Source organism: Pleurodeles waltl, chromosome 6, assembly GCF_031143425.1.
Source record: "Pleurodeles waltl isolate 20211129_DDA chromosome 6, aPleWal1.hap1.20221129, whole genome shotgun sequence".
Classification (NCBI taxonomy): domain Eukaryota; kingdom Metazoa; phylum Chordata; class Amphibia; order Caudata; family Salamandridae; genus Pleurodeles; species Pleurodeles waltl.
In genome coordinates, this window is record NC_090445.1 from 1,362,202,204 (window position 1) to 1,362,225,900 (window position 23,697).

Sequence of the window (23,697 nt, forward strand, 5' to 3'; positions counted from 1 at the left end):
CACAGTTTTTGCCTGTTCATGTCCATTACAAAAGGCCAACCCACATATGCGAGGTGCTGATTTTTTTGGGAAGCAACATGGGAACATTGTGTGTGCAACTGTTTATTTTCCCCACAAATTCAGAAACTTACCATCACAGAAATGCGGGGAGATTGTGTTTATTGACTGAAGTTTGACATTTGCAGGCATAAGCCACACCATTCTGAGCTCACCAAAGTATCTAGTTTTCGGAAATATTTTGGTTGTGGGTCTCCCTAAGTGCTGGTAACTCAGGGCTCAAATGCTACAGTCAAAACACCAAATAAATCCACCTCTCTTGCCCTTTCCACAGTCACTTTTTTGGGTGTTTCCTTTTGAGGTATATAGGCCGACCCATGGCACTGTTTAAACCAGGTGAAATGTGAGAAATAGAATATTAAGACAATTGCTGTTTTCTATTGAATTTCTATATGTTTGTTTTCGTCTTGTAAGTGGATGTCCACAAAAATGCCTTTTCTTTCTCGGAATCACCTGCCATTTTTGGGTAATCATCAGAACTTGAAGAGGCACAAATTAATTTTATCCCTGAATCCAAATTATTGGATACATTTGAAACGTACATAGCCTTAATTAACCCCTAGTTTACTTGAGTTAGATATTTTATTATTACGCGATGCCTGGTTGGCCCATAGTGGAAAAACATTGCATACCATGCCTCAATTTATGGCTTTCTGTATTTTAGGCATTTAAACAAACTACAGACACTACGCATTTTTGCAGCAGAAAGAGTATGAACAACATACTTGGTTATCGTTTTTGTGGATCTCCATCTCTGCAAAAAGTTACTACTGAAACAGTGCTACCCATTTCTCCTTTCCTCCCCACTTGTATACCCTATCTTTTTAACTTTAGCAGTGGATTTCTTTGTAAAACCCTTGAGCATACTAGAATTTTGTTTTCTTTTTAGTGAACTATAATTTTTCAGATCTTTCGTGAATTTCACGTTACAATTTGAAAGTAGGTGAAAGGAACATAAATTGGGAGTGTATGAGGCATTTCCCTGTCATTTAAAACTAATTGAATACATCTGATCACCTAGGTCCATGACCAGTGGCAAATTGGGCTTGTTCTCTGAATTTTTGGTTACACCGATTTTCTCTTTGGTTTGTGATGGACCTGCATCCACAAAGTCCCACTCTCCTGGTCTCTGCTAGCTTCATACCTCACCAGTGCTGAGAATTTTGGGTGTGAACGATAAATCTCGACCTATGACATTGACTTTCCTGTGTTGCTCCTGCTTCTGGGTTTGTTGTACCAATCTATGCAACTCTTGGTATTTCCTTAAAAGGACAGCCCACCCGATGACTGGACACATATCCCCAATACACCCGACATGCCCTCACTTCTAAACCTACTGCCTCAAAACCCCCAAAGGCTACTTATTATGAACACCTTTGTTCACTTATTTAAAACATAGTGCACACAGAGATAATTCCTAGGTCAATGCTTGTGACCGAATATTGCATTTTTATTGACTACTCAAAACCTAGCACATTGGGATAGGGAAAGTGGAATCAATTTGATATATATATTTTTTTTAATTGTGTTATCCTGTGCTGATCCCCCAACCACTGCATATTTCACAGCATAACACATTATAGTTGAACCTGCCAGACATGAACATCCCCTTGATAAGTAACCCCATTGAAGAAGAACAGGAAATATAATTGTGTTCACTTTTTAGCACCAAAGGCTGTTCTTTGAACATTGCTAACATTTGACATAATGAATCCTTGCTGTACATTTTGTTTATGGGTATGTTTAGCACTAGTAACAATTAGAGCACTTTTGCCCCACCTCCATCTGACCCTCCTGCTGCTTTGAATGCTGCATCATCATGAAAGCATGCATTCCTTGCTGTTTTCCTTTCTCATCACAGCTCTTTGGTACCTGTACTGTGTTTGCCCAAAACTGATAGTTTATAGGAAGAAATCAATCTTTTTACAATCACCACTAAAAAGGCCTTTGCCCTCGATACATTTCATAAAGTCCAAACTGGTCGCACATTGCCATCTGTTGTTGGACAATGGGGTCCTGCATGCACTATAGCAGTGTTCCTGACTTTTCTTCTCACAAATAGCTGCTTACGTCTGTGGTCACCCATTAGAAAGCCAAGAAAAGGCATTTATTATGGGTTCTGCCTGTCGACCTGTTGGAGCCTTCGATCAACATTTTCAACTTCTCCTGCATTCCTCATATTTGCTGTGATCCTTGCTCACAATCTCAACCTCTTGTGTTCCTTTGCCATTATACAAATGCCCCTCTAGTCTTGCTGTATTGACAGACAACTCTCTTATTCTGTGGTACTGTCTTAGTTAGTCTTGGGGGTGCAGGTGATAACAGGATGCTGAGGTGCTTAGGAACCGATCCTGAGTCAAAGCATGAAATAATGAAAACGTCCAGACGGACCCACACTTTGTACCCAGCAAAGCACAACAGTGTTCTAGAAAGATGATGATAACCCTGGCATCAACTACCCAGACACATCTTGAACACCGAAATGCACCACAACATGTGTTGTCACTGCAAGTACACAAATGTGAGGTGCTCAGCCCAAAACTCCTTTTTAGGTCAAAACCTTCCACTCAGCACAGCTGTGTGGTACGCAAAGGCTTATTGGGGACATTTGGAAAGCTTCCCTGGGATTCCTCCTATTGCTTACCATTGGTTTTGTAAGTCACGTTGCTTGCCTTCTATTTGCTGTCTTTATTTTAGGCTGTCCATCATGTAATTGTCCCTCCCGTGGCACATAGCCTGTTTACTGTATTCTTGCGTGAGTGCTCACTTTCTGTAAACAGGCCTTTAAATTTTGTTCTTATCTTGTCACATTTGCTGTACATTCAAAGACAAAGGCCAAATGTCAGTTTCTGTCTTCCTAGGGAGCTTGCTGTTTCACTTTGGAGACAGAGAAAGAAAAGTAGAGTATTTACGTGACAGTCGTGCTGGGTACGGCTGGTGTACTGAAAAAAGGATGTACAGTGTTATTTTTTTCTAGCACACAACAAAACTTAAATGTCTGTAAATGACTGTGTAAATAAACCACAATATATCCGAAATAGGAAGGCACTAATTTAGCAAATTTTTTGTAATTCGAAGTGTGGTGGAAACAATATTCTAATACCATTTAAAACAACTCACTACACTAGGTGATATTATTTCAACACGTTATCGTTTGCGTGCTGTTTAGTTTTAGCAGTAAAACTGTATGTCTGTGCAAATGTAATGGTCATTTCAGTTGAAAATGTGTTGCCTGTAGTGGCAGTGCGCAACCACACCCTCTACTCCACAACACTACTTAACACTCAGCTACAACACTACTCCACTCTATGCCACTATCTTCTACGCCACTGTATGCCAGTTCACTGTAGGCCACTATGCCTTTCCACTGCCACTCTGTGCCACTTCCATCCAGGCTACTCTGTGCCACTTCCCTCTAGGCCACTCTGCCACTTCACTCTTGGCCCCTCTAGTCCACTCTGCGCTACTCTACACCACTATACTCCAGTCTGACACTGTACTCCATTCCACTCAACTTCACTCCACTCTGACAGTCTTCTGCATTCCACTCTACAACACTCTACTTTACTCTGTGCCACTCCACTCTACGAATCTACCCCAGTCTGACACACTATACCACTTCACTCTAGGACACAGTACTTCAGTGTGTGCTTTTCCGTCCTACGATGTTGCACTCTACATTCTCCAAGACACTACGCCACTCCACGCTATGCCAGTCCACTCTGACTCTCTATGCTGCTTTACTGGCACTGTACGACCCTTTTGTCCTCCTCCCTGCGACCCTTTTGTCCTCCTCCCTGCGACCCTTTTGTCCTCCTCCCTGCGACCCTTTTGTCCTCCTCCCTGCGACCCTTTTGTCCTCCTCCCTGCGACCCTTTTGTCCTCCTCCCTGCAACCCTTTTGTCCTCCTCCCTGCAACCCTTTACTTTCCTCCACTCTGCGCAACTCTGGGTCACTCTACACAACTCCACTTTTACACTTTACGCCACACTACTGTACTCCACGGCACTCCACTGTAATCTAAGCAACTACACTTTCCTCCACTCTGCGGCACTTTCCTCCACTCTGCGGCACTTTCCTCCACTCTGCGGCACTTTCCTCCACTCTGCGGCACTTTCCTCCACTCTGCAAAGCTTTGGGACACTTTCCACCACTCTGACACGTTCCTCCACTCTACTCCACTGTATACCCCCTTCCCCCACTCTACTAAGCCACCTGCTGTTCTCCTCCCCCATCACCCCCCCGACTCTAGGCCCTGCGACCCTACACCACTCCACCCTACACCACTATCCAGTTCTCTCCCCCACCCTATGCCACTAACTTTGGCCATGTTGAACAGCAGCCACGCTGGTATACGACACGGTTAAAACACATTGGGAAAGCCAAGAGGCGAGAGATGCTTTTTGCAAATGCAAATAGAGTATCTCCTCCTGGTGCGAAGCCCAGAAAGCGGATGTTATATGTGTGCCCCACACAAGAGTAACAGATTTTCTGTTCAGCTGAACTGCTTTGCTTTTCACATAATTGAAAGAAATATGCTTTCACATTACTGATGATGTTGTAAACAATTTAGCCTACATTTTTTGTGGTTTTATACAGATTTAAAATTATGTGCTAAACTATTATTCTGTCTTCATTATAGGTGTCATGGGTGCAGTGGTAGCTCCTTTAACCTTGTTGGGTGGCCCTCTGCTTATCCGGGCTGCCTGGTACACTGCTGGAATAGTAGGTGGTCTCTCGACTGTGGCTGTATGTGCACCGAGTGAGAAGTTTCTGAATATGGGAGGACCTCTGGGAGTAGGACTCGGTCTTGTCGTGGTCTCTTCCATCGGTAAGTTCAAGTTGTACAAAAGCTAAAATCAAGAATCCAGTCAATGCAATTTAAGGCGTTGCAGACAGTGCCTTCAATTCATTAGCACATGTGCACAATAAAGCAACATGCATCACTGAAAATACAATTATCTAATCTAATAATAACTTTAGCGCCCAGTCGGCTTTTGCTGTTTTGGTGTGTTAAAGCCAGCTGCAAAATTCGAAAGCAGTAATGTCTAATTATGTTTCAGTGTGTTTCAGAAGTATGGTTAGTGCATGACTGACATGGATTAGATTGATGCGTAAAAAATGAGCAAATATACCAAACAGTGTCTAGAACCACTTACGTTTTTGCTTTAAATCGGCTTCATTCCTGACCACAGAATTACATGTTATGTAATTGCTGATATCACTACAAATATAGTGCAAGGTATTTATTAAGGTTTTAAGAGGCCACATGTGAATTTAGTGTGCAGAAAGATGTGAAACGCAGCTGGTTAAAGGAGCTTAAAATCTGATCTGTTGTGCGATGGCTGTTGACCTATTTTTGTATTTGGTCACCGGGCAGTTGTGAATGCAGTTTAGATGTTTCTCCTTCCATAGTTCTAATTGTGGAGGTAAATTAAACAGCGCGCAAAACCACTGTGATGATGGTCAGTGCTTGGGTTTTACAAAGCTGGGAAGTGGATTTTTGTTACCCCATGTTCTAGAGGGTGACGTAGAACTGGATTTTGGAAATGCCTTATGGTATTGATCAAACATTGTTATGGATTTCTAAATTTCTTGGATTTGTGTTATTGTGCTGCGGTTTATAATTCTTATTGTTTCTGCATGTGGTTAGTAAGGTGCTGGTGAATTTTGGTGCAGGTCTGCACATAAGAGTGAAGACCTTTTTTGTAGAACGATGGAGTTTTCTAGTTTAAGGATATTGAATAATTGCTTTGTTGGACTGTTTGCTCAAACAACCATGTTTGTACCCAATTGCTTTTTTGCATTCCAAATTGCCTTACAGCGGAGCCTCGAGTAGGACGTTTACCATAATCTGGCTAAATGCACCCATTTGTGTTCAGTACAGTTTCACAGCACTGGGAAGTGCACCAAAAGGCATCTACATAGATTATTTATTTTTGTTTCCATTTAGTTATTTGGAGTTGGTCCTTCAGCAATATATGATGTACATATTAGCGGAGCACTGTTTGAGAACAGTCAATACAATGGAACATGATTTAGCGTGATAGCTCAGTCAGTACACCAATACAGTACGAGTGTGGCATAATTACAGTATTTACAGAATTACGTGAGGTTGGTGTAGTCTGCGGGCCCATATGAAATGGATGATGGGGTAAAAGGGAATATAACATTGATAGTCAGCCAGCATTGATATTCAGCAAGCAGTGCTCTCAAAATGTCAGAGGTGACAGTTTGAATTTGTTTTAGGAGTCGACGATTGTGTGCCTGAAAATCGCATTCCACAAAAGTCCAAACTATTCAAAGGAGCGAAACCTTGAAGAAGTACAGTTTTTTTTTTTTTTTCTTTTTTTTACAACCAGGTTTGTAGAGCGAAACATTGGTATTTGACTGTAACAAGAGATTTATTGTAAGCAGTATGTATGCTATTGCCGGGTATTTCAGTTTGAAGACTGGATTTTTGAGAGCTATGGGGATTTCACACCCCCTCCATCATTTTGCGTTACACCACTGGCCGAGTGATGATGCTCACCTTATAGTGATTGGCAACAAAGAAAAGTAATGAGGTAACAAGGGTTTATCCTGCCTCATTAACGCTGCCTAAGCAAACATATAGCAGAATGCGCACTGAACAAGTGAATAACAGACGTGAAGGGCTCAGAAATACCTGTCTAGGTCTCTGCTCCAAGAATGTATTTCATTGTCCTTTTTCTGCGATATTGCCAATGCCCACTTCCTTCCAGGATAGCTGCCTATGTGCATGTCCTGACGTGAGCATCCCTGCATCCTCGCTCATGTGTTACATGTTCGCAAGCTTGCTTCACGTGTGTAGTGACACACTCGGTCATTTTTAATTTACTGGTCTAACTACAATGATAAGTTAAAAACACAAAAATGAAAGTGAGCAGCTCGCAAGCGCTTTGCAGATCCTGAGTCGTCATGAAAACGAATAAAAAATACATTTAAGAATGGGATAGGGGTTAAGAGTCTCGCAGACAAAGGAACCCGCAAGAAAGTTAATATCGAAATACAAGCACTCCTGTAGAGTACTGCATGTAAAATTTAAAAGTGCATACAAGTCATCTAATTAGAACTCGGCGAGTCCGAAATGCTCTTGGGTAAGACCAGCACAGTAAAGGAGAGAAGAGGCATTGAATCAAGAGCCGACAACAGAGGAGCAACAAAGCCAGCCAGTCATGAGCAACGCACTTGCACAAAGCCCACTCTACTTATATGTATTGGAAACAGTAAAGGTAAAACTGTTTGGCCGAGACCAAAAAAATTAGTATCCTAAAGGAAAAAAAAACTGACAGTACTGAACTCTATAACACCAGTTCAAGCTAAGAAGTGATGTCCCTAATCTCTCCATTACTGTGTCCTTTGCTTAATTGATGTCTGGCTATGCTACAGGAAGATGTTGCAGCGCTAGCCATTTTGTAAACAAAACTACGGTGCATACACCCGCTTACCACAATTCACCTCTTGCCACTCATTTTTTCTGTGCTTTCTTTTCATGAGGTTGAAGCTGGTGCAGCTAATAAGAAAACACGTTCCTGCGTAGATACAGCCCATAGATGTTGTGGAGCCAGTAAGATAAAGATTAATTCTGGCCCGTCAACTCCAATATTTGCAAAATGTGTGATAATTGACAGATTGTTTTGTTTCCTAAGTCCCTATTCCTTTTTCGTGTTTCTAACCGTATTAAAAGATAACAACATTGCCACAATCCTGCCCTAAGGCCGACTGTTGACACCCATCCATCCCCTACAGGCATGTTCCCATTCACTGAGTGTCCGACTGCATTTACCTGACATCATGACTTTTAATTTTACCCCCTCTTGTCATTCTAATTTGCCATGTATGCCTGGGCATATCCCTGAAATTAGTAGGTCCTTAACTTGACCTGTAACCTGAAGGATGCACCAAGTATTCCCTCATTTCCTGACAGTGGTCTAATGTCCCTGTTGTAGGTTTAGCAATTAGAGCAGTGGTGGCAGCATACCATATTTTTAGAATCCATAATGTGATCAGACCTTTTAACCTGAATCACTAGGATGGAGGCCTACCCTTGTATAAAGTTCCTCTTGTCTTCATTTAAGCAGTTCTTAATGCTAATATCCTGAGTTAAAGTTAAGCTGTCGATGTGTATGGACATTCTATGTGTGTGAGTGAGCAAAAGTAATGGACGCCTGTTAAATCCATTTTGAATTCCTCTGGCCTGGTTTTGCACAAGATGGAGGTGAAGATTTTGTTTCCAAACCGTGGAAGTGTATTGCTCACATTGCTGAATCTAGACAGATGAGATCAAGATACTGGAGTGAGGGAAGTGATTAGGTCTTTTTCTTAGCAAACAGCTGCTCATTAGCCTTCCTGAACATTACCATTTGGTGGGGCTATAGACTGATATGCAAGGCGAGGAAATATTTGAATGAGGTCTACCTTTTCTTTCTCAGACTACTCCTCACTCCTCTTAGTGCCTCTGTGTTTGTGGAACTGAATATGCAGTGTTTCTGTATAACCAGAAACACCTACCTTCAGTCTACTCGGGACACATCGAACTGGGACTGCCAACGAAAGACCTTAAGTGGACGCACATCATGTGCAGCTTGGTGCCTGAGACTGGATAGCCCTCAAACAGAGTAAACAGGCGCGCTTGAAGGCCAAACAGGCAAGGCTGACCTATGTTGAGTGATTCTACTTAAGAGTAGTAAAACACTGGACTTACACTGCACACTTATTTGGTGGTGTCCAATCTGCACTTGAGCTAAAATCACACTCCTACTGCATTCTCCCTGGGGAAGGGAGGGGGTGAGGGGAACCCAGCACCAGAAGAGAGCCTGGGGGGAAACTTCTGGAACAACGATTACGCTGTGAACGCAAGCGGGTCGGGGTAGTTTTAGTATTAGGAGTGGGGTACTTATGGGCCTTAGGGCAGGTGGGGGGTGGCATGCTAGAACCACGCATGCCATTCCCACGCATGCCTTTACTAGGCATGATTTTACAATGAAAATCGTTGTAAAGGCATGCGTAATAGAGGCATTCGTGGTAACAACGCAGTCATTGTTCGGACCGCGTTGTTCAGGCATGCGTGGTTCCAGCTTTCATTGTTCCATCATACATTCGAGCCTGAGCACTAGGGCTATAGCGGTAAGAGGTGTAGCACTGACTGGAATACATTTTTTTCTGTAGCTGGTCGTGTGTAGTATTAGTATTGTATTTGTGTGTATTAGAGTACTTTTATTTTTTGTATAGACAAGAACTCGGCGAGACATTTTATTCTTAAATTGTTGATTTTTGAGCTTGTGCACCCCCCCACACGACCTTCCAGGAAAGCCTGTGGCTATTTGCCGTCGCTGCTATTGGCAGACAACTGTGGAAAGTTTTGTACTTGGTACCAGTTGCAGAACTATAGTGGGACGGTCTCCAGGACATCAGAGGCAAACGGCGTCAACCCCATAGTTGAGATGTACTAGCTCCTGCTTCTCTCAGAGACCCTCGAACGGGATCTAACTATGCAAGCAAGCTGCAGACAAGCATGACAGTCTGCCTCATAGAGAAACTTTTTAGCGTCTTAGATTGACAGAAGCAGCGATAGTCACCAAATGACTGAGCGGTGACCTTTATTAGATAGCGGGAGAAGAATGTAATGATGTGTTAGATGAGCCTTTCGGTATACACAGACGTTGATGTGAAATGTTTTCATTAGGCATGCACTACTTTGTATGGTAAGTTGCGAACCAGTCTGTTGTGCCTTTCCTTTTACACCCATAAATTGAAATACCCGAAGTTCATTTGATGACTTGCACGATTTGGCCTCTCGTACCTGACCTTATGTACTCTTGCTCTTTACGTTGTCAGATACTGCCAGGTATTAGGTTCTCTCCGCAGTCATCGGCTTGTTCTCCTTCTAATGCTTAGAACTAGATTACACAGACACACCGACCATCTAAAAGAGGTGTTAGTTAAAACGATCGATGGCCACAGCATTGAGCTGTAGCTTGGGTCACTCTCCCTCTCGAATATCAGTGGTTAGTTAGCAAATAGTGAATCACTGAAATGGATGGTAGGAGCCCGTTATCTTCTGCGCTTAGAAGCAGTCATTGTGAGGCACTAAGTTACACACAAAATGTGTGATTCTTAAGCTCCTCGTTTTGCTTCTGAAGCAGTGAACAAGACTTCAGAAATCACCAGTGAAATAAATACCAACGTATACCTGGCAGCAGGGTTCCCAGAACTCTTTACAACACCCATGTTGTGAGAGCCAACAAGTCGTTTTGTAGTGGAGGAAACCTTAGCAGGTGTTATGCTAGAGGTTTCATTACATGATTCACATACACTAGCATTTTCCTCAGCTGTGAGACTTCTTACAATGTAGCTTGGAATTCTAAAAAGCGTTGTTACCCCCTGGGGCTGTCTAGATGCACATCATGCATTGCCTTTTAAAGGAGCCTATGAGTTGAGTCTGTGAGTAGAATATCAGGTAAGGATGCACAGTGGATTCACCATTTCTAAATAGTTCTGTGTGGATTGGGCTTGCTGTTGATTTGAGTCCTTTTACAATAGATGTGAATGCAGAGTGCTTGTTGTGAAGACTTGACTGCGGGATTAGTGCAGGCCACAACTTAAATTCTCGATAGGGCTTTTGTAAATGTGATTTTCTAAGACTATGAAATGAACACCATTAAATTGCCTGTTAATAGTAATATAATGCACTTCAATGTGAAAATGCGAAAGATCCAGAAGAATTTGTTGTACAATGATTCATCACTGTTGTGAAAACCACTATTTGCAAGGCAGGAAGATCTGACTTTAATGCCCTAATAATACCTGCAAACACAGACCTGCAGAAATGCCTGGAGACTTATAAGCCGTGCTACCGTTTAAGTTAGGTCATGGTACTGCAACCTTGGAGAATAAGAAATAGGGAACAGACTTTAGAGGCAAAGAAAGGGCCAGGTGTGCACATATAAAGCAGAAATAGTCTGAGCACTTATTCGTGATTTTTTTTACATACATCGGTATAAAGCCAGACCCATTGTTTTTATCCTTGCTTGCCTTTTCTTCTGCATAGTCTTTCATTGATGAAAAAGTGCAATATCCATTTAAGGCAACCAGGAGCACCAAGCTTACTTATGCAGTAAAGTGCGTTTGATCATCCAATCCAATCTACCTTATAAGATCCCCAAACACAGTTCTCTCCCCTCACCTGTTTTATTTTTTCACAGAAATTCTATCTTTTACACCTAGATGTTTTGTCTGTTGGCTTTTGTCAATTTCACTTATGATGTCAGTTAACCAAAATGCCAGAGGCAGCGGAACTGACATTAAGCGCACGTTTGGTTCCTCGACTATCACATAAAGTGACATGACGTAAAATATGAAAATGCATCTATTCAAATGGATACTTCTAGCCAGATTCCTCAGCTTGTGGATATCTCCAGGTGCCAGACCAGATACAAACTCAAAAAGCAATGCGCCTGCGCTCTTGTATGTGGCACCGTATGACTCTGCGTCGACTCCACTCTGCTTCATAACAGATGAGTGGAGCCACATGTAAGAGGCATCCATGCCTGCTGACATCCGGTCCTTTCTTTCTGTCCCTTCAGATGCGGATCTGAAGCTCCACTCCTCTAAATTCTTCCAGTGTGCAACGTAACGTTACCCCTCCACCCCAAAAAAAGTACATAGTTTAACACCTGTAGGGACTGTCACAAATCATCATTTGTGACAGATCCCCAAGACGTGTGCCTCTAGTGTTTAGTTGAAATATGACTCCAAGTACTGTGCCTTGATGAATCCAAAAACCATCCAAGAACTCACAGTAAAGATGTATGCGGTGAAACACTGTAAGACTCTATGCAGGCCATCGTAGTTGAGAGTGTGGACCTGTTCCTGCAATAGTTCACGGGGCAGATCTTCACAGTTGAAGTCTTTGGTTAAGTTCCCTCCTGGCAATCAACAAGGCCCTCACTGACAAGCTGTTGGATACTTATCTAAACTGAACCTTTGGTCAATAGCCAGGTTGTGCACTGCCATAGGCCAGCATCAGGAGACCCAGACTTTTAACCCAGCAGCCAACCTCTGAGAGTTTGGTTGTGCAGGCGTCCACCAACAGTTAAGCCTGACACCTTTCCATCTACCCCTTGTGTTACTCTACTTTGAACTAAGAGGAAACGATGCCAAAGAATGCAGCAGTCTTCTTAATGAATTTATTAAGGTGCTTCCCAGATATCAAATAAAAGCACACAAAAATATGAACATAAGCATTTAACTTGAATGGGGTGAAACACATGTAGATGCCAAGATACAGCAGTTAAATAATGACAGACACAAAATATGTAATACATCAACAATGAATATATGCAGAGAATGCAGTCCAGCGAAATAATTAAGAATTAAAGTGCATCACCATGGGGGTTGAAATCTGTATCCTTGCCAGCATTAAGCTGCGGATCACTGGACGGCTGAGACAGGAGGTCTTCCCAACTTTTTTTTTTTTTTTTCTGAACTGTGCATCCACGTTCAGGCAAGCTGCATCTGCCTCAGTGCCACATTTCCCCACCTTATATACCTTAAACAAACTCAAGAGGAAGATGTTAGCACTTGCCCCCTTCCTTCGATTATGAAATTCAAGCACTGGCTGTACTCTGTCTGCGTCGAAAACACGTAAAAGAACGAGCCCTGCCCCAGTGTGCATTCCAGAGACAGAGGAGCTGTACTTTTCCTTGATGAAAACGTTCCCATGCTGAGAGACTCTTATCACGTCTACCTTCCACATCCCCCATGTTGTATTCCTGCACGGTGTAACCCTGTTCTGGTGAGAAGAGCACAAACACGTTCTGTGTGAAAATCAAGCTTGATTTGAAAAAACCCTGCGCCAATGCTGTGATGGCGCCTGAAGCCAATCACAAAATGGAGTCAGTGGTCAAAATGGAGTCGGTGGTCAAATACAGGGGATGCATTACACCCCTTCGGACAAGGGGTCCAAATACATGGAAACCTTTTGGGGGGGGGGGGGACTTTCAGTCAGTCAGCCTTGTCTTGAAATTGGTCTATGCCAGTTGCCTCCTATGCCATTACACCCTCATACTCTGTGACAGGGTTGGTGAAATATCACCAGCAGTCCCAGAAGATGTGCTGGCTTCCTTGATCAAAACTATTCTGATGGCTCAAATGCAGCCAAGTTGGTCGTCCGGTTAGACCTGGATACCACTGCTTGTCTTGAAAGGTCTATTAGGACAAGCATTCTGCCCCGGGGAAGGGCGTGGATAAAATCCACAGGCTTCTCTGGGGACATTCAGGCATCCCTAATATAAAAGCCTTTTGTTGGGTCCCCCCTGTTTGGCAACAAGGCAGACTGTTAGGGAGCACTTTAAAGCTAGCCTAACCACAGGATGCTCCTTGTGTTTTTTGACACCAGACAGGCAATCTCCTCTGCAGTTTCACCAATTTCGGAAATATGCCTGGGGCTTGGCGTGTCGTGGTGTTCGGCCCCAGTGCACGCACAGCAGTCTTCCCAGACCTTTCACCATTGTGGTTGTGGCCCAAATTGACAATCAACAGGCCATCAAGAACAGCACTTGTCACAATCCCCACCCCACCTCTCTGGGCTCAACTTCAAAACCTCCTTAGTGCACCCTGTGTGGCCATCCAATAGGAGACAGGTCACCCATTTCCTTCAGGGGTGGCAGAAATTTACATTCAACATTTGGGTTCATCAAATTGTTGGACGTAGTCACTACTTGCTATTCCTTCTTGACCCACTGCACCTGCCAGCAACATTAGGGCTGCTTTCGGAGGGTCATATATCTAATTTTACGCCAGGATATGCAGGTTCTTTTGGCCAAAGGAGCCACAAGGGTACTGGCCTCAGATGTGGAAACTAAATGCTATTCCCAATACTTTCTCGTGCCGAAGAATAGCCGAGGCCTTCATCCTATTTTGGATCTTTGCTCTCTCAATGCCTTCCTGAACCAGGGCAAATTCAAGATGCACACCCAGGTCCAGGATCTATCTGCCCTTGATCCTCAAGACTAAGAGGGTTATTACAACTTTGGCGGAGGTGTTAATCCGTCCCAAAAGTGACGGTAAAGTGACGGATATACCACCAGCCGTATTACGAGTCCATTATATCCTATGGAACTCGTAATACGGCTGGTGGTATATCCGTCACTTTACCATCACTTTTGGGACGGATTAACACCTCCTCCAAAGTTGTAATAACCCCCTAAATGATTGTTTGACCTGCAGCACTCTATTTTCATATTCCTGCCCTGCAGGCCAACTAGTGCTACCTGCAGTTCAAGGAGGGCACAAGCACATTGTTTGCTGTCCTCTCTTTAGGGCTTACAAGTGCTCCTCCGATGTTCACAAAGGTAATAGTGGCGATCACTGTCCATCTTCAGAGGTCAGGGTGGCACTCTTCCCCTAACTTATTGACTTGCTGTTGAAGACTGGCTTGCCACATTCATTTGTGGAACACCTCAAGACGATGGTGAACCTCTTGACATTGTTGGGCTTCACAGTCAACCTGCCAAAGTCACATCTGACTTCTTAGAAGAGGCCTCCTTTCCTCTGAGTCATCCTGGGTATTGTGAACTTTTCCTCCAGACCAACAAGTCCAGGGCATTTGGGCTATGATCTCGATGTTTCAGCCTCTGTTGAGGGTCTCAGTGAGGATGTCTCTGAGGCTACTTGGCCTGTGCCCTCAACATCCTGCTTTCTTATCATGCCAGATGGCACATGCAGGCTCTGTAGTGAGAAGTGAAGACTCAGTGGTCCCACTACCAGGGGAACCTGTCAGACTCCATCCAGGTGTTGAAGGCGACTGCAAAAAAACTGCGCTGAAGACTGCTTGACCAAAATTGGACCAGCTGCAAGTGCCTCTCCCTACCCGACATAGAGATGATGGTGATGGAAGTATCACTACTGGGTTAGGAAGGTGGGAAGACAATCAGGGAGAGGGGGAGATCAGAGGACTCTGGTCTCTGCCGGAGATTCACCTCCACATCAATTTGCTGAATTTGTGAGTGATTTGCTTGCTGTTGAAGGCCTTCTACCCACTATGAAAGGTTGGCTAGTGAAGATTCTCATGGACAACACTACAACCATTTGTTACTGCAACAAGCAGGGCTTGGCGTGGTCACGAGTCCTGTAAGACACGATCAGAGAGAATGCACTAGCTAGTTGTCTCCCTTACCCTGAAGTGTGCTGAGGGGGAGTGCAAAACCTATATTGCATTCAAAGAACTGTCACCTAGTAAGGTTTTTAGTAGCATACTTCATCATGAAGTTCTCTCCTAGATACTTAATAAACCTGGGTGGGTCTACCTAGAATGTCAAGGGAGCGCTTTCGTTTTTGTATTGGGGGGGGGGGGGGGGTCGTCTAAGGTTAAAATTGCCTCCAAATATCCACATAAATCTGTTTTTATTCCTGGACCCTTAGACAAGAATACAAACTCATAGGAGTGCTTTATTTTACTCTGACTTCTATAGGACTACATGTTCCAGTCAGCCGTGCCAAACGTTCTATTGGCTTTCATCAAGACAACACAGCTAGCTCTCTCTACTAATACTTTTTAGTTGGTGCCACACTCTTTCGTGCTAATTTGTGAAAAATAATTTTACTTTCATTCAAGCTTGCATGCCAAACCAAAAGGAAAAATTCCCTTTTTCTGGACATATCTGCAGATGAGAGAGAGACAGAAAAGCAGTCATTAAAACTGTTATATTTAAAAAACATTGAAATTCTGTTCAACGTGTTTTAAGTGGCACACAGTTGAGTATTTCACTTCAACACGTGATTGTGGAAAACTTAGTTTTAGTCGTAATGAAAACATGTCTATACTCAATAAGGTTCAAAACATAGTCAACTATTTTAAGGGTGGTTTAAAAACCCCATAGAGGATATGAGGTGGGCGAATGCTTTTGTCAAACCCTAGTTAAGGGAAAGAAAGAAGGAGTAGAAGTCCGCATTAATGCAGTATTCACAAGTTCATTTGATACGTTCCCCTTCTCGGCGAACCCACTTGCTTCACCAGGGTTTGGCACCCATTTTGTCACCCACTTGGTACCTCCATCCTCATCTTTCTGGAGAGCTGATTCCTGTGTTGTTGTTGTTTTGTTTTTTGTTTTTTGTTTTTTTTAGTGTCTTCCGGGTCACATGGTGACCCACATTTCAAATGTGAACGTGTAGCGTCAGTTCATCGATGGCTTAACCTGTAGATTCTAAGCCTAGCATATCTCATTGTTTGTGGAAGTAGAGGTATAAATACTATCCTGTATATTTCATCATGTCAGATCATAGTCCATAGAATTAGGGACTTATCATTATAGGGGAGTCCACAGTATATAATGGAGCCCTTCCTTGTGAGTGCCATTCTGTTAATTCACCGTTGTTCCCTCTGAAACAAAGCTCATTCTGGACGTGTTGTTACATTGTCCATTCTCTGATTCACCACCCATCTAAAATCTTATGAGGTGTTTCCCTGTGTAATACAGTTATTTGATACTTTTGTTGTGCTCCATTTACTGTTCAAGTTGCTACAGCGTTCACAGAGATGTGACCTGACTTTGTGAGTACTTATTCCAACGTATCAAAGATGGCATGGACATGTGATCATGTAGATTATCATCGCCGAGTTCCAATTAGTGTGTCTTCTCAAGGACCATGTTGTATTTAACCATAGATCCACCATTTTAGTTTGTGTGGTTATATATCGGACACTTCAATGGCCACTTGGAAATGTTCAGTTACCTTTGGTATGTCCCACATGCTCAGTGACATGGTTGTTTCTTGTCCCTGGTGATGAATTCTTGTCTGAAGGAAGATGTCTTCCTCCAGTTTAGCAGCTTCCATCTGAGACCTTTGCAAGAAAACCTTCCCTACGACCACTACTTAAGACTCAGGAGAAATTGTAGCAAGATTAGTGACTTCAAAACGCAAGCTGTTAATCTGGCTGAAAAATGGAAGGAAAATAATTATCCTGAACACTTAATATAAAGTTTGCATAAAAAAGCTAGGAATCAGATTTGAGAAGTACTGTTTGAAATACACAGGTTGACCTAAAAGTGCCAACTTATCTGTGTGATAACAAAGATAGCTTCTATCCAGATAAGAAAAATCATTAATAAGAACTGGTGCATTCTTAACACATGGTCAGAGACATTGGTGAAACCTCTGTTCTCTCTCAAGAGGGCACGCAGTATAAGACTCCCTAGTTCACGCAAGAACCCGCCACCAGGAACAAGAAACAACCACATCACTGAGCATGTGTGGTATGCTTAAGGTCACCGTCCGTTTTCTGTCTGGCCATTGAAGTGTCTGCCATCTAACCACAAAAACCTAAGGATCTGAATCTAGGGTTAAACACACCATGGTCCTTGCAAGGACACACTAATTGCACCTCAGCTATAGTAATCTGCATGACATTCATTGAAGGGGTACATTTTATTAAGAGTGAGAGATTAATTGTTTCTACTCAAAACAGTCATGTTTCTTCTGGAAAAATATGAGGGTCTTAGCTCACTCTTTCACTTAAACTTTTTTGCGTACTCCTAAGTCAGTTGCAGTAGACACATGTTTTTACAGAAAAAAAAAAATATGTCACAGCCAGTATAATCTGTTGGAGGCAATTTTTAAGGAATGAAAATTTTACTAGCAAACAGAACAGAAACTTTAAATTCTATTAGGGGCACAGAGGCAAGGGTTATGTTTGTAATCTTTTACTTCACTGATTAACCGGTTGAACAGCAACCATTTTGAAGCTTGTACAGAAAAAACTAACATTCTCAAAAGGCTTTGGGGCATAAAAGTAACAAATCATAACCTATACCGTCCAATAAAGTCCATCTTCAATTGCTATGCTGCTTCTTTTCTTCGTGGTAATCATGCCATCTTTCACTGTTCATTATTTTGGTTTGAATCCATCAGTCCCTAATAAATGATAGAAGACCACAGAGTAAACAAAAAATCAACCCCAAAACCTCACTTTTCAAGTTGCACAATACATGATGTATTATCATCATAGACAGGAGAAGAACTGTTTCAGTAAGCATGAACAGTATTGCAAAGAAATTCCCTTCAAACATAAGGCAAGCTAAAATAATCAATTAGAAGTAAATCCATTAAGTGTTTTACGCAACACAGGTAAAGGAGTGACCGAGAACTTCTTGTTGGGTGGGATAATCCTCTCCTCTGTGTCCATAATAGAACTAAAAGTTTCTGTTGTGTTTTACTAGGAACATTTTCATTCGATGTCAGAACTGGAGGTGAAGATTATGCTAGTTTACAGCTTGATGACCACCAGCTGTGCCACATCCATCACAGGCTTGAAGTAGGACCTCTTGAAGGTGGAATCTAAGGACTAAACTGTTGCGTTTAAGATATACTCTCATCAGGCCCCTAAGTTAAAAGCTTTGGGGGACATTGCCCCTCCGACAGAGTGTGCCCCAAACATGCCAGTGTTATGCTTGCCTTTTGCATGCCCCATGAATCCACTGGGCAGTCATGGGAGAAGAGATTGATGCGTGTGTTTTTTGCAAGGCAATCAAGAGTTGTCTCTCACCTGGCGGACGGATCTCCCCTGTCGTTTCTTCATATGCTGTCAAGCATCTCATCACACACAGTTTTAGAGATTCGTCCAATGCTGGGTATGAAATGACTCTAGTATTGGATTCTGTTTGTCTGCTCACAGTAAAAGAAACTCCCGTAGGAGAAAACACTCTATCTCTAGGACCCAGAGCCTGAACTTCCAATACTCTTCTGCTAAACACCAAGCACAGTAGTATGGCCAGTTTGGCTGAGAGTTCTTTATATGCCAAAAAAAAGGTTGAGGACCTAAGTAACATCCCACAAGCTGGAATACCGAGACTCTGGGGGCAAAGAGAGACAAATACCCCACAAAAGTTTCCTCACAAAAGGATGCTCACCCCCCCCGAGGAGCCATCCACTGGGGTATGCCCTGCCGAGATAGCAGATTGAGACTCATTGATCGAGTGGTATGCTAAACCTTGGATGGCCAAACCTGACACATTCAGGGTCTGAACCATATCTTCTTCCGTGGGATCTAAACCCCGTCAAATGCACCAACCAATCCACTTTGTCCAAGCCCATCTTCATCTTTTGGTCATGCTATCCATCCAGGCTTTGGACCAGAGGATCTCAGCCTGACTTGAAAGCCCTGGGATTTTCCAAGGTTGCAGGTAATCCACCTCACAACACTAGGCTGAAAGAGCCTTCCATTGTCAATCTGTGCGGTCAGAGGCTTAAATTGAGAAGAAGAGTCTAAAAATGGGGAAAAAGGATTGGAAAATATGAAGAAAGTTCGATCAGTAGAGGAAACCAAACTTGCGATCTCCCACCCTGCTTAACCAAGACATCATAGAAAATGGGGGGAAATGCAAATCCGGTTTCTTGTATCTCTGCTAACGGATCTGGCCTCCAGCTGAAGCGGACCAGAAACAACCCCGCTAGGAGTTTAAGGCGGTTGATATGCAAACGTGACTCTTTGTGTGACCAACTTCCTCTAATGGAGAGTTCCCCAAAGCAGGTGCCCCAACCCGATGGCCCCTTTTTGTCGTGGAGGGCACAAACCTCTGAGCTTATGAGTTTGAATTCTGTGTTGGAAAAGTGTACAGGTTTGGGCCAAGCCCTTTGGAGAGGCGATCTGTAGATCTGAAACCCTCCCACGGTCTGAAGGACCCAAGCATCTGTCGTGAGAGAGACCCAGTTGAGGAAGAATTTCACCAGACAGCCCGACTTCTGCGTCGGAAGGAGGAAGGATGCTCACTGTTATTATTGAAGCTGGAAGTATGTCCTCTGGCACCTCTGAACTTCTGGCCTCTGGTAGGGTAGAAGGTTGTGAAGTGGGTGGTGTCCTTGTACTGCCCACGCCTGGAGCCTTGTCCTTGGGAGGATTTCAGTTAGGGGCGGCCGGCAGTGCTGCCCCTGACAAGCCCGACCCTGTGGAAAACACAACATTGAAAATTAATTTGATGGAGAATTGGGCCTTGTCAAGGGAAGAAAAAGTGGCCACGAATTTTCCAGCTTCTTAACAGAAAGGGCCACTAAAAAGGTTCCCTTGGGCCCCGTCCCAGCCTTTAAGGATGACTGATACCCCAGCTGGGGGTCCACTTTGATGAGGAGAGGGCAGCAACGCTAATTAGAGAAGGCACAGTTGGTGTTCCCCAGAAAAATAATGGCCTGTTGCATCCAACCTGAGAGGACCTCTGGGGAAATCAGAGAGCAAGAGGCCTTAGCTTCATCTTCCATATTGAGGATTTTAGTCAGGAAGACCCTAGCATCCAGGAGCTTGTCCTGGCAAGCTCTCCGCAAACTATCAATTCCCTTTTTGGAGTCCTTGATACATTTTGCCAAGAAGCTTGCCATCTTGGTGTCTAATTCCGTCTAAGGGCGACTTTGCCTTTTAGGGTGGCGGGGGCATTCCGCTCTAAGTAGGTTGTGTGCTTCCTTTTCTAAGGCCATGCGCAGGCTGCTCGCCATGTACTTGGCCACCTTTGTCGCTGGGGCCCATTCCACTGAGCGCGGGTGAATAATCTCATCTGGGTCCAGCATGTCGACCATGTTGGATTTGGGCTCTGAATTGACTGGTTGGGCAAGGGGAAGCCATGATCGCATTAGGCCTAGTTCCTCATTAGTCACTGTAGGACTCCTCTCCATCCCAATCAGTGGGCGAAGTAGGAAGGGTAGTCTAAGAGGGTCTCTTATCTGTCCGCTGGGTTTGCAGGAGTTCATGTCTGGGCAGAGAAGGCTCGTTTCAGGCACCCAAAGCCGTCTTGGTGCACTCCGTAAGACTTTCATTTCAGGTGAGGGGCCCCCAGAACCTGTGGTGCTTGAGGGCAAGAGTTCCTTGCATATTCCTCCTCAATCTTCCAATAAAGGTGTTGCTTGATGGGGGCAATGGCTTCCGCAACTACCCTGTGAATGGAGGCATCTGTGGCATCACAGAATTACCTGTCCCACCTGAAGAAGGACAAGGCCTCTTCCTTTACTTCCTCTGATGCCTGCATGTCGTCAGGCTGAGACTCGGGGGACAGACAAGCTGCCAATGTGACTCTTGGTTTCCAGTGGTAGGAGAGGAGACCAAAGGCCCCAATTGGTGACAGGAAAGCTGTCTATTTGGTACTGACGGTGACCAGTGATACTTGGGGAGACCTGGAGGCTCTACTTGATGGGGTCTAGGCCCCTAGGTGTACAAAACCCACAAGGTATACAATGGGTCAGCCGGGGGCAGTGTCCCAATAATGCCCCCTATGCCTGAAGCCAGGTATGTCAGGCCAAGATGGAATAATACTTTGGCTTAATAATAATACCTAGGTGTGTAGATAGAAAGTCAGAGGACACCCGCAAGGCGCTGCTGGGCACGTGCAAGCACGCATTATTACAGACTCCCAGTGTAACACTTGCATTAGCACAACTTCACAAGAGCGAGGCATCAATAGCAATTTGCTCTCAAAAGTTAATGCTCTAAACAAGTTAATGAAAACAGACCCTGTTAGAAATTGGTTCTCTAGTTGGGAAATTTAAAATACAGAACCTAAATTAACCTGTGCTCACCCTCTGGTAGGTACAGTGCAGGCAGGCTTAACGTAGAAGGCAATGTGTAAAATATTTGTGCAACACACATACACAGTAATCACAGAAGTAACACCACAAAAAAGACTCCAACCAAGTGTAGAAAAATAAAGCTAATTTATCTGCATAAATCAAGATCAGAATGATACAAATCCGATCTGTAAGTTATTAGTTATTCACTTTTTAGGGTTAAGCAAAGCAAGGCTGACGAACGATTATGGGATAGAGAGGTGGTGCCAGGAACTCCTCGGAACGAGTGTGCACTGTCTCCACAGACTACGGTAATGTCCAGGGTGCGCTCTTCTTGGAGAGTGGCTGGGTGTTGGGTTCTCCGGCATGGCCTTTCCCTAGCGCGGTCACATGAAAACCAGGGGGGATAATGAGGGAACTGCAAGGCAGAGGCCGGCGGCACAGGAGGAAGTCACTGCCGCAGGCCTTGGGAATAGGAGTGGACAGTAAAGTGCACATAGCCGCTCGGGGCCTTTGATGGAAGCGGGCAGCAAACTCACTTGGAGTTGTGAATAAAACCAGGCTGCCAAGTCCAATAAAGCTGCTTGGGGTTGTTGATGCAAATGGATAGTGCAACAAAGCCACTCAGGTTTGTTGATAAAACCAAGCAGCCAAGTCCAGCAAAGCTGCTCGGGGTTGTGGATGCAAGCGGATGGCAAAGTATAACAATGCTACTCTGGGTTGTTGAAGTACGGCAAGGACACTTGGGGTTGTTGAAGAAAGCGAGCATCCAAATTCAGCAAAGCCCTTGGGGTTGTCAATGCAAGCAGGTGGCAAAATATAGCAAAGCCGCTCAAGATTGTTGAAGAAAGCTGATGGCAAAGCTGCTCGGGGTTGTTGATGAAAGTGGGCAACAAAGTTTAGCATGGCTGCTCTGGTTTGTTGAAGAAAGCTAGCGGCCAAGTCCAGCAAAGCCTCTTTGGGTTGTTGATGCATGCGGGTGGCGAAGTCCAGAAAAGCTGCTCGTGCTGTTGAAGAAAGCGGATGACAAAGTGCAGCAAAGACGCTCGGGGTTGTTGAAGAAAGTGGGTAGCAAAGTTGCTTGGGGTTCTTGAGGAAAAAGAGTGCCAAAGTACAGCAAAGCTGCTTGAAGTCACTCTGGGACTGGTGGATGAGTCCTTGGCTATTGGGTAGTGATCAGCAGGGCAGCACGTCATGGTACCAGTTCCTAGGAAATAGTAATTCCTAGCAGAGTGGCAATCCTGACACAGCAGTCAGTACTCCAGCAGTGTTTCCTTGAATCCAGAAACTACTGATTTGAGTGGGTCACAGACACAGTACTTATACTAGAAAATGCCTTTGTTTTGGGGGATGACTTCAAAAAGTTTCTGTTAAGTGCACAGGTCCCCCTTTCAGCTCAGCCCTGGATACAGACTATCAGTGGGAGGTACTCAGCCCCTTTGTAAGGGCCCTGGCTACTATCCTGTGAGATGTAAGTGGGTGCCCTTCCCAAACTCCTCCCCGGGAACAGCCATCAGTATGCAGATAAATGCAAATGCAGCTGAGTATCCAGTGTTGTGGGTGTCTGAAGGCAATGCACAAGTGTAGCTGTCACCTTACCCAAGCCAGACGTATATTGACAATAGGCCGTCGGCGCACAGGGCAACGAGAGCAGAGAAAGGCCCACTTTCTAAAAGTGGCATTTCTAAAATTGTTATAATAAATCTGCCTTTGCCAGTAGAGAGGATGCATTATTACCATTCCAATGGTACTAAACGTGATGCAGCTACTCCTCTCAGATCAAGAATTACAGTTTAAAAGTATTATAAGAAATTCCCAATCCTAGGCCATGAGAGTGGCAGGCCTTACAGTAATGAATAACAACTTTGGGAGTTTTTCTTCACCAGGGCATGAAGAACATAAAAGTACATGTCCTGCCTTTCATTCACATGGCACCCTGCCCTGTCGGCTACCTATACAGGCCTCGAAACATCTACTCACCCTCTCACTATGCCAAGTCATATTTTATCAGGTCAAGCTATTTTTAGGATCTGTTCACCCTTTCTGGTGAGTAGACAAAGAATATATGTTCTAATC

General features: G+C 44.0%; 1 protein-coding gene across 2 annotated transcripts in view; it reads left to right on the plus strand.

The window, feature by feature from the left end:
- GHITM (growth hormone inducible transmembrane protein) overlaps positions 1–23,697 on the plus strand; it is a 202,408-nt gene that overhangs the window by 143,817 nt on the left and 34,894 nt on the right. For both annotated transcript variants that reach the window (XM_069240655.1, XM_069240654.1), the window contains exon 7: positions 4,700–4,888. In XM_069240655.1, the coding sequence (XP_069096756.1) occupies positions 4,700–4,888 (189 nt within the window). The remainder of the gene's footprint in view (positions 1–4,699; positions 4,889–23,697) is intronic.